The 17,756-nt window shown below is 50.9% G+C and overlaps 1 protein-coding gene across 1 annotated transcript; it reads right to left on the reverse strand.

Moving 5' to 3' along the window:
* Positions 1-11,464: 11,464 nt before the first annotated feature.
* LOC147084813 (uncharacterized) lies at positions 11,465-17,283 on the reverse strand. The gene is made up of 2 exons (XM_085979525.1): positions 17,160-17,283; positions 11,465-12,584 (listed from the first exon to the last, which is right to left on the reverse strand). The coding sequence occupies exon 2, from the start codon at positions 12,571-12,573 to the stop codon at positions 11,713-11,715; it is 861 nt and encodes a 286-aa protein (XP_085835651.1). The 5' UTR covers positions 12,574-12,584; positions 17,160-17,283; the 3' UTR covers positions 11,465-11,712.
* Between the last annotated feature and the right edge of the window lie 473 nt (positions 17,284-17,756).

The raw sequence follows: 17,756 nt of genomic DNA on the forward strand, positions 1-17,756 counted from the left end.
ACTGTCTGTCTGACCCGAGTCTCTGTCCTAGACATCCCATAGTCAGGGTGGGGCGGGGAGGATGGGGGAGAGGAGAGTGCAGCGGGGAGGATGGGGAAGGGGGGCCAGGGATGGGAGGGGGCTCGGCACTGATGGGGAATGGGGAGGATGGTGGAGTGGGGGAAAGGGCTGGGAAATGGAGAGGGGGGGGGAGAGGAGAGGAGGGGTAGCGGGGCTGGAAAGGGGGGAGGGTGCCAGACACTGATGGGGGAGGGGGAAGAGGGCCATGCAGGCAGGGCGGCTAAAAGCCGACAAATCCCCTGGACCTGACGGCCAACACCCTAGGGTTCTAAAAGAGGTGGCTGAAGAGACAGTGGATGCATTGGTTTTGATCTTCCAGAATCGAGGGAACTTTGGAAGTTAGCAAATGTAACACCACAATTCAAGAAAGGTGGGAGAGAGAAAACAGGGAACTACAGACCAGTTAGCCTGACATCAGTCGCTGGGAAAATACTGCAATCCATTGTTAAGGAAGTGGTATCAGGGCACTTAGAAAATCGTAACATGATTAAGCAGAGTCAACGTGGTTTTATGAAAGGGAAATGGAGTTTGACAAATTTATTCGAGTTTTTTGAGGATGTAACGTGCAGGGTAGATAAAGGGGAACTAGTGGACGTATTATATTTTTGGACACTCGGGGGAATCGAGGGATATGGGGATCGGGCGGAGAAAGTGGAGATGAGGTCGATGATCAGCCCTGATCTCATTGAATGGCGGAGCAGGCTCGAGGGTCCGAGTGGCGGAGCGGGCTCGAGGGTCCGAGTGGCGGAGCGGGCTCGAGGGTCCGAGTGGCGGAGCAGGCTCGAGGGGCCGAGTGGCGGAGCAGGCTCGAGGGTCCGAGTGGCGGAGCGGGCTCGAGGGTCCGAGTGGCGGAGCGGGCTCGAGGGGCCCTGTGGCGGAGCAGGCTCGAGGGGCCCTGTGGCGGAGCGGGCTCGAGGGTCCGAGTGGCCGACTCCTGCTCCTAATTCTTATATTTGGGATTTCCAAAAGGCATTTGATAAGGTGGCAACATAACAGGTTATTACACAAGATCAGGGCTCATGGGTTTAGGAGGCGGTGCAGCGAAGGTTCACTAGACTGATTCCTGGGATGAGAGAGCTGTCCCATGAGGAGAGATTGAGTAGATTGGGCCGATACTCTCTGGAGTTTAGAAGAATGAGAGGTGATCTCATTGAAACATATAAGATTCTGAGGGGGATTGACAGGGTCGATGCTGAGAGGCTGTTTCCCCCTGGGCTGGGGAGTCTCGAACCAGGGGTCACAGTCTCAGGATAAGGGGTCGGCCATTGAGGACTGAGATGAGGAGGAATTTCTTCACTCAGAGGGCGGTGAATCTTTGGAATTCTCTGCCCCAGAGGGCTGTGGAGGCTCAGTCGTTGAGTATATTCAAGGCCGAGATCGATAGATTTTTGGAATCAAGGGATATGGGGATCGGGCGGGAACATAAGAAGTAGGAGCAGGAGTAGGCCATACGGCCCCTCGGGCCTGCTCCGCCATTCAATAGGATCATGGCTGATCCGAATCTAGACTCACGTCCACTTCCCTGCCCTCTCCCCGTAACCCCTAATTCACTTATCAGCTAGGAAACTGTCTATCTCCATTTTAAATTTATTTAATGTTGCAGCTTCCACAGCTCTCTGGGGTAGCAAATTCCATAGATTTACCACCCTCTGAGTGAAGAAGTTTCTCCTCATCTCAGTTTTGAAAGGGCAGCCCCTTATTCTTAGATTATGCCCCCTAGTTCTAGTCTCACCCATCAGTGGAAACATCCTCACCGCATCCACCCGATCAAGCCCCCTCACAATCTTATATGTTTTGATAAGATCGCCTCTCATTCTTCTGAACTCCAATGAGTAGAGGCCCAACCTACTCAACCTTTCCTCATATGACCACCCCCTCATCCCCGGGATTAACCGAGTGAACCTTCTCTGAACCGCCTCGAGAGCAAGTATATCTTTTCTTAAATATGGAAACCAAAACTGCACGCAGTATTCCAGGTGTGGCCTCACCAGTGCCCTGTATAACTGCAGCAAGACGTCCCTGTTTTTATACTCCATCCCCCTTGCAATAAAAGCCAAGATTCCATTGGCCTTCCTGATCACCTGCTGTACCTGCATACTAACTTTTTGTGTTTCATGCACCAGGACCCCCAGATCCCTTTGTACTGTAGCACTTTGCAGTTTCTCTCCATTTAGATAATAACTTGCTCTTTGATTTTTTCTGCCAAAGTGCATAACCTCACACTTTCCAACATTATATTGCATCTGCCAAATCTCTGCCCACTCACTTAGCCTGTCTATGTCCTTTTGCAGGTTTTTTATGTCCTCCTCACTCACTGCTTTCCCTCCCATCTTTGTATCGTCGGCAAACTTGGATATGTTGCACTCGGTCCCTTCCTCCAAATCGTTAATGTAGATTGTAAAGAGTTGGGGTCCCAGCACTGACCCCTGCGGAACACCACTAGTTACTGATTGCCACCCCGAGAATGAACCATTTATCCCAACTCTCTGCTTTCTGTTAGATAGCCAATCCTCCACCCATGCCAGTATATTACCCCCAATCCTGTGATTTTTTTTTATATTGTGCAATAATCTTTTGTGTGGAACCTTGTCAAATGCCTTTTGGAAGTCCAAATACACTACATCCACTGGTTCCCCTTTATCCACCCTGTATGTTACATCCTCAAAGAATTCGAGCAAATTTGTCAAACATGACTTCCCCTTCGTAAAACCATGCTGACTCTGTCCGATTAAATTATGTTTATCCAAATGCTCTGTTACTGTTTCCTTAATAATGGACTCCAACATTTTACCAACCACAGATGTTAGGCTAACTGGTCTATAGTTTCCAGCTTTTTGTCTACCTCCCTTTTTAAATAAGGGCGTTACATTAGCAGTTTTCCAATCTGCTGGGACTTTTCCTGAATCCAGGGAGTTTTGGAAAATTACCACCAATGCATCCGCAATCCCTAAAGACCCTAGGATGTAAGCCATCAGGTCCGGGGGATTTATCCGCCTTAAGTCCGATTATCTTACCGAGTACCATCTCCTTAGTGATTTTAATCGTGTTTAGCTCCTCCCCCCTATAGCCCCCCGTTTGTCCAGTGTTGGGATATTTTTAGTGTCTTCTACTGTAAAGACTGAAAGTGGAGTTGGGGTCGATGATCAGCCATGATCTTATTGAATGGCGGAGCAGGCTCGAGGGGCCGTGTGGCCGACTGCTGCTCCCAGTTCTGATGCCTCTACCCCCCTAGTTCTAGACTCTTCAGCTAGGGGAGAAACGCCAGCGAGTATCGGCCCAATCTACTCGAGCTCTCCTCATAGGACAGCCTTCAAAAGAAAGAAAGATTGGCATTTCTCCAGCGCCTTTCGCGACCTCAGGACGTCCCAAATCGTTTTACAGCCAATGAAGTACTTTTGAAGTGTGGTCACTGTTGTAATGTAGGAAACACAGCAGCCAATTTGCGCACAGCAAGCTCCCACAAACAGCAATGTGATAATGACCAGATCATCTGTTTTTAGTGATCTTGGTTGAGCGATTAAATATTCGGCCCAGGACACGGGGGAGAACCTCCCTGTTCTTCAAAATAGTGCCACACAAATGTTCCCTCTTATTTCTCTAAGGTGCGCACTCCCTTTAAGTGGCTGTGTGGCCCATTCAAATTTTTGTGCTTGGGTGATTTCTTCCTGTATAAAAGCTGGGGATGTGCAGGACCTCACTGGATTTTTTACTTCCACCTGCGATAGCAGGCGGGACCTCCGATGTGGCGCGCTCCCTCATCACCGCCCCTCCGACCTGCGCGCCGCTCACCCAACTGTGCGCTGCTCCCTCCCAACCTGCGTGCCGCTCACCTGACTGCGCACCACTCCCTCAGCGCTGCCCCTCCAACCTGCGCGCCGCGCACTCAGCGCTGCCCCCTCCCACCTAGCGTGCCGCTCACTCAGCGCTACCCCCTCCCACCTGCGTGCCGCTCACCCTCCCTCCCTCACCATCGCCCCTCCAACTGTGCGGCACTCCCACACTGCCGCCGCTCCAACCTCCCAGCCGCTCCCTCACCCCTCCGACTGTGCGGCACTCCCACCTGCGCACCTGACTGCTCCTCCCCTCGCGCCGTCTCCCTTGGCGTCGCCTCTCCCTCTGCTGTTCACCGCTCCCACACTGCCGTTCCCTCCCCCGAACTGCACGCCGCTCAGCGCTGCCACTCTCTCCCTATCACTCCCCCTCCGAATCTGCACGTCGTTCCCTCCGACAGCGTAGCACTCCCTCAGTTCTGCCCCTCCATCAGTGCGGCGCTCCCTCAGTACTGCACTGCAGTGTCAGCCTAGAGTTTTGTGGTCATTTCCCTGGAGTGGGATTTGAACCCATAAGCTTGCTGACTCAGAGGCGAGAGTGCTGCCCACTGAGCCACGGCTCTGGCGCACCTTTGTTGCCTCTCCTAAGGCAGGTAGATGCTTCATTAGGGAAGGAGACCAGAATGTCTCGGACTGTGCGCTTGTCTGTGTTGACTATCAGCAGCCATATTCTGCCCATTTATGAGCGGTGTCTGGTAGTTTTCTAACTGCCTGGGAGGATTTTAATATTCTTTTCTACTCTTCTGGGTCCAGCTTAATATCAGTTGTGAATCTGACATTTCATAGAATCACAGAATAGTTACAGCACAGGAGGCCATTCGGCCAGTCGAGCCCATGCCAGTCTGTAAGAGCACTTCAGCTAGTCCCACTCACGCCCGCCCTTTCCCCGTAGCCCTGCAATTTTTTTTCCTTCACGTACTTATCCAATTCCCCTTTTGAAAGCCGCGATTGAATCTGCCTCCACCACCCACTCACGCAGTGCGTTCCAGATCCTAACCACTCGCTGCATAATAAAGTTTTTCCTCATGTCGCCTTTGGTTCTTCTGCCAATCGTCATCTGTGTCCTCTGGTTCTCGACCCTTCTGCCAATGGGAATAGTTTCTCTCCCTCTACTCTGTCCAGATCCCTCATGATTTTGAACACCTCGATCAACACTCCTCTCCTCGAAGAAGAACAACCCCAGCTTCTCCAGTCTATCAACGTAACTGAAGTCCCTCAGCCCTGGGACCATTCTTGTAAATCTCCTCTGCACCCTCTCTAAGGCCTTCACATCCTTCCTAAAGTGTGGTGCCCAGAATTGGACACACTACTCCAGTTAAGGCCGAACCAATGTTTTATAAAAGTTCATCATAACTTCCTGGCTTTTGTACTGTTATTATTCTATATATAAACCCCCCGAACCCCTCGATTAGATTCCAGCCTGTAACTCACTCCCGGGTATCCGTTATTCTATATATAAACCCCCGAACCCCTCGATTAGATTCCAGCCTGTAACTCACTGCCGGGTATCTGTTATTCGATATATAAACCCCCTGAACCCCTCGATTAGATTCCAGCCTGTAACTCACTCCCGGGTATCTGTTATTCTATATATAAACCCCCTGAACCCCTCGATTAGATTCCAGCCTGCAACACACTCCCGGGTATCCATTATATATATAAACCTCACCGAACCCCTCGATTAGATTCCAGCCTGTAACTCACTCCCGGGTATCTATTATTCTATATATAAACCCCCCCGAACCCCTCGATTAGATTCCAGCCTGTAACTCACTCCCGGGTATCTATTATTCTATATATAAACCCCCTGAACCCCTCGATTAGATTCCAGCCTGTAACTCACTCCCGGGTATCTGTTATTCTATATATAAACCCCCTGAACCTCTCGATTAGATTCCAGCCTGTAACTCACTCCCGGGTATCCGTTATATATACGAACCCCTCGATTAGATTCCAGCCTGTAACTCACTCCTGGGTATCCGTTATTCTATATGTAAACCCCCCCGAACCCCTCGATTAGATTCCAGCCTGTAACTCACTCCCGGGTATCTGTTATTCTATATATAAACACCCCGAACCCATCGATTAGATTCCAGCCTGTAACTCACTCCCGGGTATCTGTTATTCTATATATAAACCCCCCGAACCCCACGATTAGATTCCAGCCTGTAACTCACTCCCGGGTATCATTCTATATATAAACCCCCCCCGAACCCCTCGATTAGATTCCAGCCTGTAACTCACTCCCGGGTATCTGTTATTCTATATATAAACCCCCCGAACCCCACGATTAGATTCCAGCCTGTAACTCACTCCCGGGTATCTGTTATTCTATATATAAACCCCCCGAACCCCTCGATTAGATTCCAGCCTGTAACTCACTCCCGGGTATCTGTTATTCTATATATAAACCCCCCGAACCCCTCGATTAGATTCCAGCCTGTAACTCACTCCCGGGTATCTGTTATTCTATATATAAACCCCCCGAACCCCTCGATTAGATTCCAGCCTGTAACTCACTCCCGGGTATCTGTTATTCTGTATATAAACCCCCGAACCCCACGATTAGATTCCAGCCTGTAACTCACTCCCGGGTATCTGTTATTCTATATATAAACCCCCCCGAACCCCTCGATTAGATTCCAGCCTGTAACTCACTCCCGGGTATCTGTTATTCTATATATAAACCCCCCGAACCCCACGATTAGATTCCAGCCTGTAACTCACTCCCGGGTATCTGTTATTCTATATATAAACCCCCCCGAACCCCTCGATTAGATTCCAGCCTGTAACTCACTCCCGGGTATCTGTTATTCTATATATAACCCCCCCGAACCCCTCGATTAGATTCCAGCGTGTAACTCACTCCCGGGTATCTGTTATTCTATATATAAACCCCCCGAACCCCTCGATTAGATTCCAGCCTGTAACTCACTCCCGGGTATCTGTTATTCTATATATAAACCCCCCGAACCCCTCGATTAGATTCCAGCCTGTAACTCACTCCCGGGTATCTGTTATTCTATATATAAACCCCCCGAACCCCTCGATTAGATTCCAGCCTGTAACTCACTCCCGGGTATCTGTTATTCTGTATATAAACCCCCGAACCCCACGATTAGATTCCAGCCTGTAACTCACTCCCGGGTATCTGTTATTCTATATATAAACCCCCCCGAACCCCTCGATTAGATTCCAGCCTGTAACTCACTCCCGGGTATCTGTTATTCTATATATAAACCCCCCGAACCCCACGATTAGATTCCAGCCTGTAACTCACTCCCGGGTATCTGTTATTCTATATATAAACCCCCCCGAACCCCTCGATTAGATTCCAGCCTGTAACTCACTCCCGGGTATCTGTTATTCTATATATAACCCCCCCGAACCCCTCGATTAGATTCCAGCGTGTAACTCACTCCCGGGTATCTGTTATTCTATATATAAACCCCCTGAACCCCTCGATTAGATTCCAGCCTGTAACTCACTCCCGGGTATCTGTTATTCTATATATAAACCCCCTGAACCCCTCGATTAGATTCCAGCCTGTAACTCACTCCCGGGTATCCGTTATATATACGAACCCCTCGATTAGATTCCAGCCTGTAACTCACTCCTGGGTATCCGTTATTCTATATGTAAACCCCCCCGAACCCCTCGATTAGATTCCAGCCTGTAACTCACTCCCGGGTATCTGTTATTCTATATATAAACACCCCGAACCCATCGATTAGATTCCAGCCTGTAACTCACTCCCGGGTATCTGTTATTCTATATATAAACCCCCCGAACCCCACGATTAGATTCCAGCCTGTAACTCACTCCCGGGTATCATTCTATATATAAACCCCCCCCCGAACCCCTCGATTAGATTCCAGCCTGTAACTCACTCCCGGGTATCTGTTATTCTATATATAAACCCCCCGAACCCCACGATTAGATTCCAGCCTGTAACTCACTCCCGGGTATCTGTTATTCTATATATAAACCCCCCCGAACCCCTCGATTAGATTCCAGCCTGTAACTCACTCCCGGGTATCTGTTATTCTATATATAAACCCCCCGAACCCCACGATTAGATTCCAGCCTGTAACTCACTCCCGGGTATCTGTTATTCTATATATAAACCCCCCCGAACCCCTCGATTAGATTCCAGCCTGTAACTCACTCCCGGGTATCTGTTATTCTATATATAACCCCCCCGAACCCCTCGATTAGATTCCAGCCTGTAACTCACTCCCGGGTATCTGTTATTCTAGATATAAACCCCCCCGAACCCCTCGATTAGATTCCAGCCTGTAACTCACTCCCGGGTATCTGTTATTCTATATATAAACCCCCGAACCCCACGATTAGATTCCAGCCTGTAACTCACTCCCAGGTATCTGTTATTCTATATATAAACCCCCCGAACCCCTCGATTAGATTCCAGCCTGTAACTTACTCCCGGGTATCTGCTATTCTATCTATAAACCGCCTGAACCCCACGATTAGATTCCAGCCTGTAACTCACTCCCGGGTATCTATTATTCTATATATAAACCCCCCCGAACCCCTCGATTAGATTCCAGCCTGTAACTCACTCCCGGGTATCTATTATTCTATATATAAACCCCCTGAACCCCTCGATTAGATTCCAGCCTGTAACTCACTCCCGGGTATCCGTTATTCTATATATAAACCCCCGAACCCCTCGATTAGATTCCAGCCTGTAACTCACTGCCGGGTATCTGTTATTCTATATATAAACCCCCTGAACCCCTCGATTAGATTCCAGCCTGTAACTCACTCCCGGGTATCTGTTATTCTATATATAAACCCCCTGAACCCCTCGATTAGATTCCAGCCTGTAACACACTCCCGGGTATCCATTATATATATAAACCCCACCGAACCCCTCGATTAGATTCCAGCCTGTAACTCACTCCCGGGTATCTATTATTCTATATATAAACCCCCCCGAACCCCTCGATTAGATTCCAGCCTGTAACTCACTCCCGGGTATCTATTATTCTATATATAAACCCCCTGAACCCCTCGATTAGATTCCGGCCTGTAACTCACTCCCGGGTATCTGTTATTCTATATATAAATCCCCCGAACCCCTCGATTAGATTCCAGCCTGTAACTCACTCCCGGGTATCCGTTATATATATGAACCCCTCGATTAGATTCCAGCCTGTAACTCACTCCTGGGTATCCGTTATTCGATATGTAAACCCCCCCGAACCCCTCGATTAGATTCCAGCCTGTAACTCACTCCCGGGTACCTGTTATTCTATATATAAACCCCCCGAACCCATCGATTAGATTCCAGCCTGTAACTCACTCCCGGGTATCTGTTATTCTATATATAAACCCCCCGAACCCCACGATTAGATTCCAGCCTGTAACTCACTCCCGGGTATCATTCTATATATAAACCCCCCCGAACCCCTCGATTAGATTCCAGCCTGTAACTCACTCCCGGGTATCTGTTATTCTATATATAAACCCCCCGAACCCCACGATTAGATTCCAGCCTGTAACTCACTCCCGGGTATCTGTTATTCTATATATAAACCCCCCCGAACCCCTCGATTAGATTCCAGCCTGTAACTCACTCCCGGGTATCTGTTATTCTAGATATAAACCCCCAAACCCCTCGATTAGATTCCAGCCTGTAACTCACTCCCGGGTATCTGTTATTCTATATATAAACCCCCGAACCCCACGATTAGATTCCAGCCTGTAACTCACTCCCGGGTATGTTATTCTATATATAAACCCCCCGAACCCCTCGATTAGACTCCAGCCTGTAACTTACTCCCGGGTATCTGCTATTCTATATATAAACCGCCTGAACCCCACGATTAGATTCCAGCCTGTAACTCACTCCCGGGTATCTGTTATTCTATATATAAACCCCCCCGAACCCCTCGATTAGATTCCAGCCTGTAACTCACTCCCGGGTATCTGTTATTCTATATATAAACCCCCAAACCCCTCGATTAGATTGCAGCCTGTAACTCACTCCCGGGTATCTGTTATTCTAGATATAAACCCCCCCCCGAACCCCTCGATTAGATTCCAGCCTGTAACTCACTCCCGGGTATCTGTTATTCTATATATAAACCCCCGAACCCCACGATTAGATTCCAGCCTGTAACTCACTCCCGGGTATGTTATTCTATATATAAACCCCCCGAACCCCTCGATTAGACTCCAGCCTGTAACTTACTCCCGGGTATCTGCTATTCTATATATAAACCGCCTGAACCCCACGATTAGATTCCAGCCTGTAACTCACTCCCGGGTATGTTATTCTAGATATAAACCCCCCCCGAACCCCTCGATTAGATCCCAGCCTGTAACTCACTCCCGGGTATCTGTTATTCTATATATAAACCCCCCGAACCCCTCGATTAGATTCCAGCCTGTAACTCACTCCCGGGTATCTGTTATTCTATATATAAACTCCCCCGAACCCCTCGATTAGATTCCAGCCTGTAACTCACTCCCGGGTATCTGTTATTCTATATATAAACCCCCCCCCGAACCCCTCGATTAGATTCCAGCCTGTAACTCACTCCCGGATATCTGTTATTCTATATATAAACCCCCTGAACCCCTCGATTAGATTCCAGCCTGTAACTCACTCCCGGGTATCTGTTATTCTATATGTAAACCGCCTGAACCCCTCGATTAGAGTCCAGCCTGTAACTCACCCCTGGGTATCTGTTATTCTATATATAAACCCCCTGAACCCCTCGATTAGATTCCAGCCTGTAACTCACTCCCGGGTATCTGTTATTCTATATATAAACCCCCCAAACCCCTCGATTAGATTCCAGCCTGTAACTCACTCCCGGGTATCTGTTATTCTATATATAAACCCCCCCCCCGAACCCCTCGATTAGATTCCAGCCTGTAACTCACTCCCGGGTATCTGTTATTCTATATATAAACCCCCGAACCCCACGATTAGATTCCAGCCTGTAACTCACTCCCGGGTATCTGTTATTCTATATATAAACCCCCCGAACCCCTCGATTAGATTCCAGTCTGTAACTCACTCCCGGGTATCTGTTATTCTATATATAAACCCCCCGAACCCCACGATTCGATTCCAGCCTGTAACTCACTCCCGGGAATCTGTTATTCTATATATAAACCCCACCGAACCCCTCGATTAGATTCCAGCCTGTAACTCACTCCCGGGTATCTGTTATTCTATATATAAACCCCGCCGAACCCCACGATTAGATTCCAGCCTGTAACTCACTCCCGGGTATCCGTTATTCTATATATAAACCCCCCCGAACCCCACGATTAGATTCCAGCCTGTAACTCACTCCCGGGTATCTGTTATTCTATATATAAACCCCCCTGAGCCCCACGATTAGATTCCAGCCTGTAACTCACTCCCGGGTATCCGTTATTCTATATATAAACCCCCCCGAACCCCACGATTAGATTCCAGCCTGTAACTCACTCCCGGGTATCTGTTATTCTATATATAAACCCACCCCGAACCCCTCGATTAGATCCAGCCTGTAACTCACTCCCACGTGTCAGTCAAGCAGCACCAGCAGTTTGTTAAAAATTGGTTTTAATAAGACGGTCGGGGTTGCGAGGAGCTCCCTCGGTGTCCCGTTGCCTGGGAATCGGCCGCCCTCGGTGGGGGAGTTGGTTTGTACCCGGGAGTGGCGTTCCTGTCGATGGGGAGGCAGCGGACAGGGGTGTAGGAACCCCCGCCCACCCTCGCTCTCTGGCAGTGGGGGGAAGAGAGACGATCGCGGGGGTGGGGGGAGCAGAGTCCTTTCAGGGCACGCTGTCTCTTTCAGGGGCCGGGCGGCTGGCCGAAGGGTCTGTGGTTGCTGTGGATGTGCTGGTGCCGGGCCAGGTTGGAGGACTGGTTGAAGCCTTTGCCGCAGAGCGAGCAGCGGAACGGCCTCTCGCCGGTGTGGACCCTCCGGTGCTGCTCCAGGCTCGACAGCCGGTTGAAGTCCTTGCCGCACAGGGCGCAGCGGAAGGGCCGCTCGCCCGAGTGGATCCGCCGGTGGCGGGCCAGGTTGGAGGACTGGGTGAAGGTCTTGCCGCACTCGCCGCAGCGGTGCCAGCGCTCACCGCTGTGCACCAGCCGGTGGCGCTCCAGGTCCGAGGCCTGGCGGAAGGTCCGTCCACAGCGGGTGCAGCCAAAGGTCGGGTGCTGGCGGTGCAGCTGCTGGTGGCGGGACAGGTTGGACGAGCGGCTGAAGGCCTTGCCGCAGGTGGGGCAGCGGTAGCCGGCGTGGACCCGCTGGTGGCGGTCGAAGGGCGAGGCCCCGCTGACGCTGCGGCCGCACACCGAGCAAATGTAGAGCTCCTGGTCGCCCTCCACCAGCTCCAACTGTAGAGACACCAGCGAGTCCTCCTCCGATTCCTCCTCCTCCGACCCCCGAGGGGAACTCTCCGCCGGCGCAAAGCCGCACTCCCAGTCCAGCGGCAACAGTCCCGCAGCCTCTGCCCCCGTCGACCGGGCCGACTCCTCCGCCGACTCACCCCCCGCCCGCTGCTCACCCGAGACCGGGCTGGCGGGATGCTCCGGCACCGCCGGTTCCTGGAATCCCAGCGGCGGCGGCAGCCGCTCCCGACCGTCCGGTTCCCGGCTCTCTGGGAATCTCCTCTCCCGGCTCCGCTTCCTCCACGCTTTCCGCTTCATCTCCGCGACTTCTAAAGGGAAAAAAGGAAAATCAGCCACTCGGACTCGCAGCGCAGGAGGAGGCCCTTCGGCCCATCGTGCCTGTGCCGGCTCTTTGGTCGAGCTATCCAATTAGTCCCACTCCCCCCTCGCTCGTTCCCCACAGCCCTGCAGAATTTTCCCCTTCAATCATTTCTCCACCTCCCTTTTGAAAGTTATTATTGAATCTGCTCCCACCGCCCTTTCAGGCAGCGCGTTCCAGATCACAACAACTCGCTGCGTAAAAACATTCCCCTCATCTCCCCCTCTGGTTCTTTTACCGATTATCTTCAATCTGTGTCCTCTGGTTACCAACCCTCCCGCCACTGGAAACAGTTTCTCCTTATTTACTCCATCAAAACCCTTCATGATTTTGAACACCTCTATTAAATCTCCCCTTAACCTTCTCTGCTCCAAGGAGAACAATCCCAGCTTCTCCAGTCTCTCCACATCACTGAAGTCCCTCATCCCTGGTCCCATTCTGGTCAATCTCCCCTTAACCTTCTCTGCTCTAAGGAGAACAACCCCAGCTTCTCCAGTCTCTCCCCATCACTGAAGTCCCTCATCCCTGGTACCATTCTGGTCAATCTCCCCTTAACCTTCTCTGCTCTAAGGAGAACAACCCCAGCTTCTCCAGTCTCTCCCCATCACTGAAGTCCCTCATCCCTGGTACCATTCTGGTCAATCTCCCCCTTAACCTTCTCTGCTCCAAGGAGAACAATCCCAGCTTCTCCAGTCTCTCCACATCACTGAAGTCCCTCATCCCTGGTCCCATTCTGGTCAATCTCCCCTTAACCTTCTCTGCTCTAAGGAGAACAATCCCAGCTTCTCCAGTCTCTCCACATCACTGAAGTCCCTCATCCCTGGTCCCATTCTGGTCAATCTCCCCTTAACCTTCTCTGCTCTAAGGAGAACAACCCCAGCTTCTCCAGTCTCTCCACATCACTGAAGTCCCTCATCCCTGGTCCCATTCTGGTCAATCTCCCCTTAACCTTCTCTGTTCTAAGGAGAACAATCCCAGCTTCTCCAGTCTCTCCACATCACTGAAGTCCCTCATCCCCGGTACCATTCTGGTCAATCTCCCCTTAACCTTCTCTGCTCCAAGGAGAACAACCACAGCTTCTCCAGTCTCTCCACATCACTGAAGTCCCTCATCCCTGGTACCATTCTGGTCAATCTCCCCTTAACCTTCTCTGCTCCAAGGAGAACAACCCCAGCTTCTCCAGTCTCTCCACATCACTGAAGTCCCTCATCCCTGGTCCCATTCTGGTCAATCTCCCCCTTAACCTTCTCTGCTCTAAGGAGAACAATCCCAGCTTCTCCAGTCTCTCCACATCACTGAAGTCCCTCATCCCTGGTCCCATTCTAGTCAATCTCCTCTGCACCCTCTCCAAGGCCTTGACACCCTTCCTAAAGTGCGGTGCCCAGAATTAAACACAATAGTACAGCTGGGGACTAACCAGTGTTCTATAAAGGTTTAGCATAACTTACCTGCTTTTGTACTGTATTCCTCTATTAATAAAAAAGCATACGGGATCCTTGGCTTTAACAGCCTTCTCAATCTGTCCTGCCACCATCAGAGCTTTCTGTACATATACCCCCAGGACTCTGTTCCTGCACCCCCGTTAGGATTGTACCATTTAGTTTATATTGCCTCCTCATTCTTCCTGCCAAAATGAATCACTTCACACTTCTCTGCGTTAACTCACAATTATATTCAGCGAGATAAAGAAAGTAGCGAGATTATGGGACCTGGGCTTTATAAAGGGAGACAGAGAGTACAAAACATGGATGAGGGACTTCAGTGATGTGGAGAGACTGGAGAAGCTGGGGTTGTTCTCCTTCGAGCAGAGAAGGTTAAGGGGAGATTGACCAGAATGGTACCGGGGATGAGGGACTTCAGTGATGTGGAGAGACTGGAGAAGCTGGGGTTGTTCTCCTTAGAGCAGAGAAGGTTATGGGGAGATTGACCAGAATGGTACCAGGGATGAGGGACTTCAGTGATGTGGAGAGACTGGAGAAGCTGGGGTTGTTCTCCTTAGAGCAGAGACGGTTAAGGGGAGATTGACCAGAATGGTACCGGGGATGAGGGACTTCAGTGATGTGGAGAGACTGGAGAAGCTGGGATTGTTCTCCTTAGAGCAGAGAGGGTTAAGGGGAGATTGACCAGAATGGTACCAGGGATGAGGGACTTCAGTGATGTGGAGAGACTGGAGAAGCTGGGATTGTTCTCCTTAGAGCAGAGAAGGTTAAGGGGAGATTGACCAGAATGGTACCAGAGATGAGGGACTTCAGTGATGTGGAGAGACTGGAGAAGCTGGGATTGTTCTCCTTAGAGCAGAGAAGGTTAAGGGGAGATTGACCAGAATGGTACCAGAGATGAGGGACTTCAGTGATGTGGAGAGACTGGAGAAGCTGGGATTGTTCTCCTTAGAGCAGAGAAGGTTAAGGGGAGATTGACCAGAATGGTACCAGGGATGAGGGACTTCAGTGATGTGGAGAGACTGGAGAAGCTGGGGTTGTTCTCCTTGGAGCAGAGAAGGTTAAGGGGAGATTGACCAGAATGGTACCAGGGATGAGGGACTTCAGTGATGTGGAGAGACTGGAGAAGCTGGGATTGTTCTCCTTAGAGCAGAGAAGGTTAAGGGGCGATTGACCAGAATGGTACCAGGGATGAGGGACTTCAGTGATGTGGAGAGACTGGAGAAGCTGGGATTGTTCTCCTTAGAGCAGAGAAGGTTAAGGGGAGATTGACCAGAATGGTACCAGGGATGAGGGACTTCAGTGATGTGGAGAGACTGGAGAAGCTGGGATTGTTCTCCTTAGAGCAGAGAAGGTTAAGGGGAGATTGACCAGAATGGGACCAGGGATGAGGGACTTCAGTGATGTGGAGAGACTGGAGAAGCTGGGGTTGTTCTCCTTAGAGCAGAGAAGGTTAAGGGGAGATTGACCAGAATGGTACCAGGGATGAGGGACTTCAGTGATGCGGAGAGACTGGAGAAGCTGGGGTTGTTCTCCTTAGAGCAGAGAAGGTTAAGGGGAGATTGACCAGAATGGTACCAGGGATGAGGGACTTCAGTGATGTGGAGAGACTGGAGAAGCTGGGGTTGTTCTCCTTAGAGCAGAGACGGTTAAGGGGAGATTGACCAGAATGGTACCAGGGATGAGGGACTTCAGTGATGCGGAGAGACTGGAGAAGCTGGGGTTGTTCTCCTTAGAGCAGAGAAGGTTAAGGGGAGATTGACCAGAATGGTACCAGAGATGAGGGACTTCAGTGATGTGGAGAGACTGGAGAAGCTGGGATTGTTCTCCTTAGAGCAGAGAAGGTTAAGGGGAGATTGACCAGAATGGTACCAGGGATGAGGGACTTCAGTGATGTGGAGAGACTGGAGAAGCTGGGATTGTTCTCCTTAGAGCAGAGAAGGTTAAGGGGAGATTGACCAGAATGGGACCAGGGATGAGGGACTTCAGTGATGTGGAGAGACTGGAGAAGCTGGGGTTGTTCTCCTTAGAGCAGAGAAGGTTAAGGGGAGATTGACCAGAATGGTACCAGGGATGAGGGACTTCAGTGATGTGGAGAGACTGGAGAAGCTGGGATTGTTCTCCTTAGAGCAGAGAAGGTTAAGGGGAGATTGACCAGAATGGGACCAGGGATGAGGGACTTCAGTGATGTGGAGAAGCTGGGGTTGTTCTCCTTGGAGCAGAGAAGGTTAAGGGTAAGATTTGATAGAGATGTTCAAAATCATGAAGGGTTTTGATAGAGTAAATAAGGAGAAACTGTTTCCAATGACTGAAGGGTCGATAACCAGAGGAAACAGATTTAAGGTGATTGGAAAAGAACCAGAGGGGGAGATGAGGAGAATGTTTTTTCCGCAGCGAGTTGTTGTGATCTGGAATGCGCTGCCTGAAAGGGCGGTGGAAGCAGATTCAATAGGGGCCTTCGAAATGGATTTGGATAAATACTCGAAGGAGAAAAAGGTTGCAGGGATATGGGGAGAGAGCGGGGGGGGAGTAGGACTAACTGGATTGCTCTTCGAAAGACCCGGCACAGACTCGATGGGCTGAATGGCCTCCTTCTGTACTGTACTATGATTAACCAGGAGCCTGCCGCAGCCCAGGCCCCCATCGTACCCCCCACACTCTACCCCCGCGAGGTCCCTGCTCCATGCCCAACCCCCGTGGGCAGGCTGCAGCCCAAGGGTCAGTGCACTGGTCCTGAGCACCACTGACACCTCCCAGAGCCACAGTTAACCAGTGCTGTAAACCCCTCCCCTCAAAATGGTCCTGAGCACCACTGACACCTCCCAGAGCCACAGAGAGTTAACCAGCCCTGCAAACCCCCTCACTCCCTCCCTCCACAAAATGGTGCTGAGGCACAAACATGGTGGGAGGAGGAAGAAAGTTGCAAAATTGCAAACACCAACAAACCCCACCCCTCTCCCACACTGAGCCCTGGTCTGCTGTTATTTTCCCATTTCTAAAAAAAAAACCGGGAATTCTGGGGAATTGCAGCAAACCCTGGCGGGGGCGGGCGGTCTGCATTAATGCCGGTGCATGCATCTCCTTACCCGGGGGAGGCAGCCTGAGATTGCACCCCCTCCTCCCTGGAACCTGCTCTTGTGACAATGGCCGCCCGGCCCCGCAGCGCGCAGGCGCCGCCCAGGCCCCGCCCCCGGGATAGACCACTTTCACACCCGCGGCGCATCCTGGGTAAAGTGGCCGCCATTGCTCCCCAGGCCACTGCAGCGCCAGAAACCTCGGCATTACAGCCCCCACACAGGTTGTTTTTTTCTTCGTTTATGGGATGTGGGCGTCGCTGGCAAGGCCAGCATTTATTGCCTACCCCTAGTTGCCCTTGAGAAGGTGGTGGTGAGCCGCCTTCTTGAACCGCTGCAGTCCGTGTGGTGATGGTACTCCAACAGTGCCGTTAGAGAGGGAATTCCAGGATTTGGACCCAGCGACGATGAAGGATCGGCCGATATACTTCCAAGTCAGGCTGGCGTGTGACTTGCAGGGGAACTTGGAGCTGGTGCTGTTCCCATGCGCCTGCTGCCCTTGTCCTTCGAGGTGGAAGAGGTCACAGGTTTATATATAGAATAGCAGATACCCGGGAGTGAGTTACAGGCTGGAATCTAATCGAGGGGTTCGGGGGTGTTTATATATAG

Source organism: Somniosus microcephalus, unplaced genomic scaffold, assembly GCF_052327205.1.
Source record: "Somniosus microcephalus isolate GS21.2 unplaced genomic scaffold, FLI_Smic_1.0 unresolved_chr9, whole genome shotgun sequence".
NCBI lineage: Eukaryota > Metazoa > Chordata > Chondrichthyes > Squaliformes > Somniosidae > Somniosus > Somniosus microcephalus.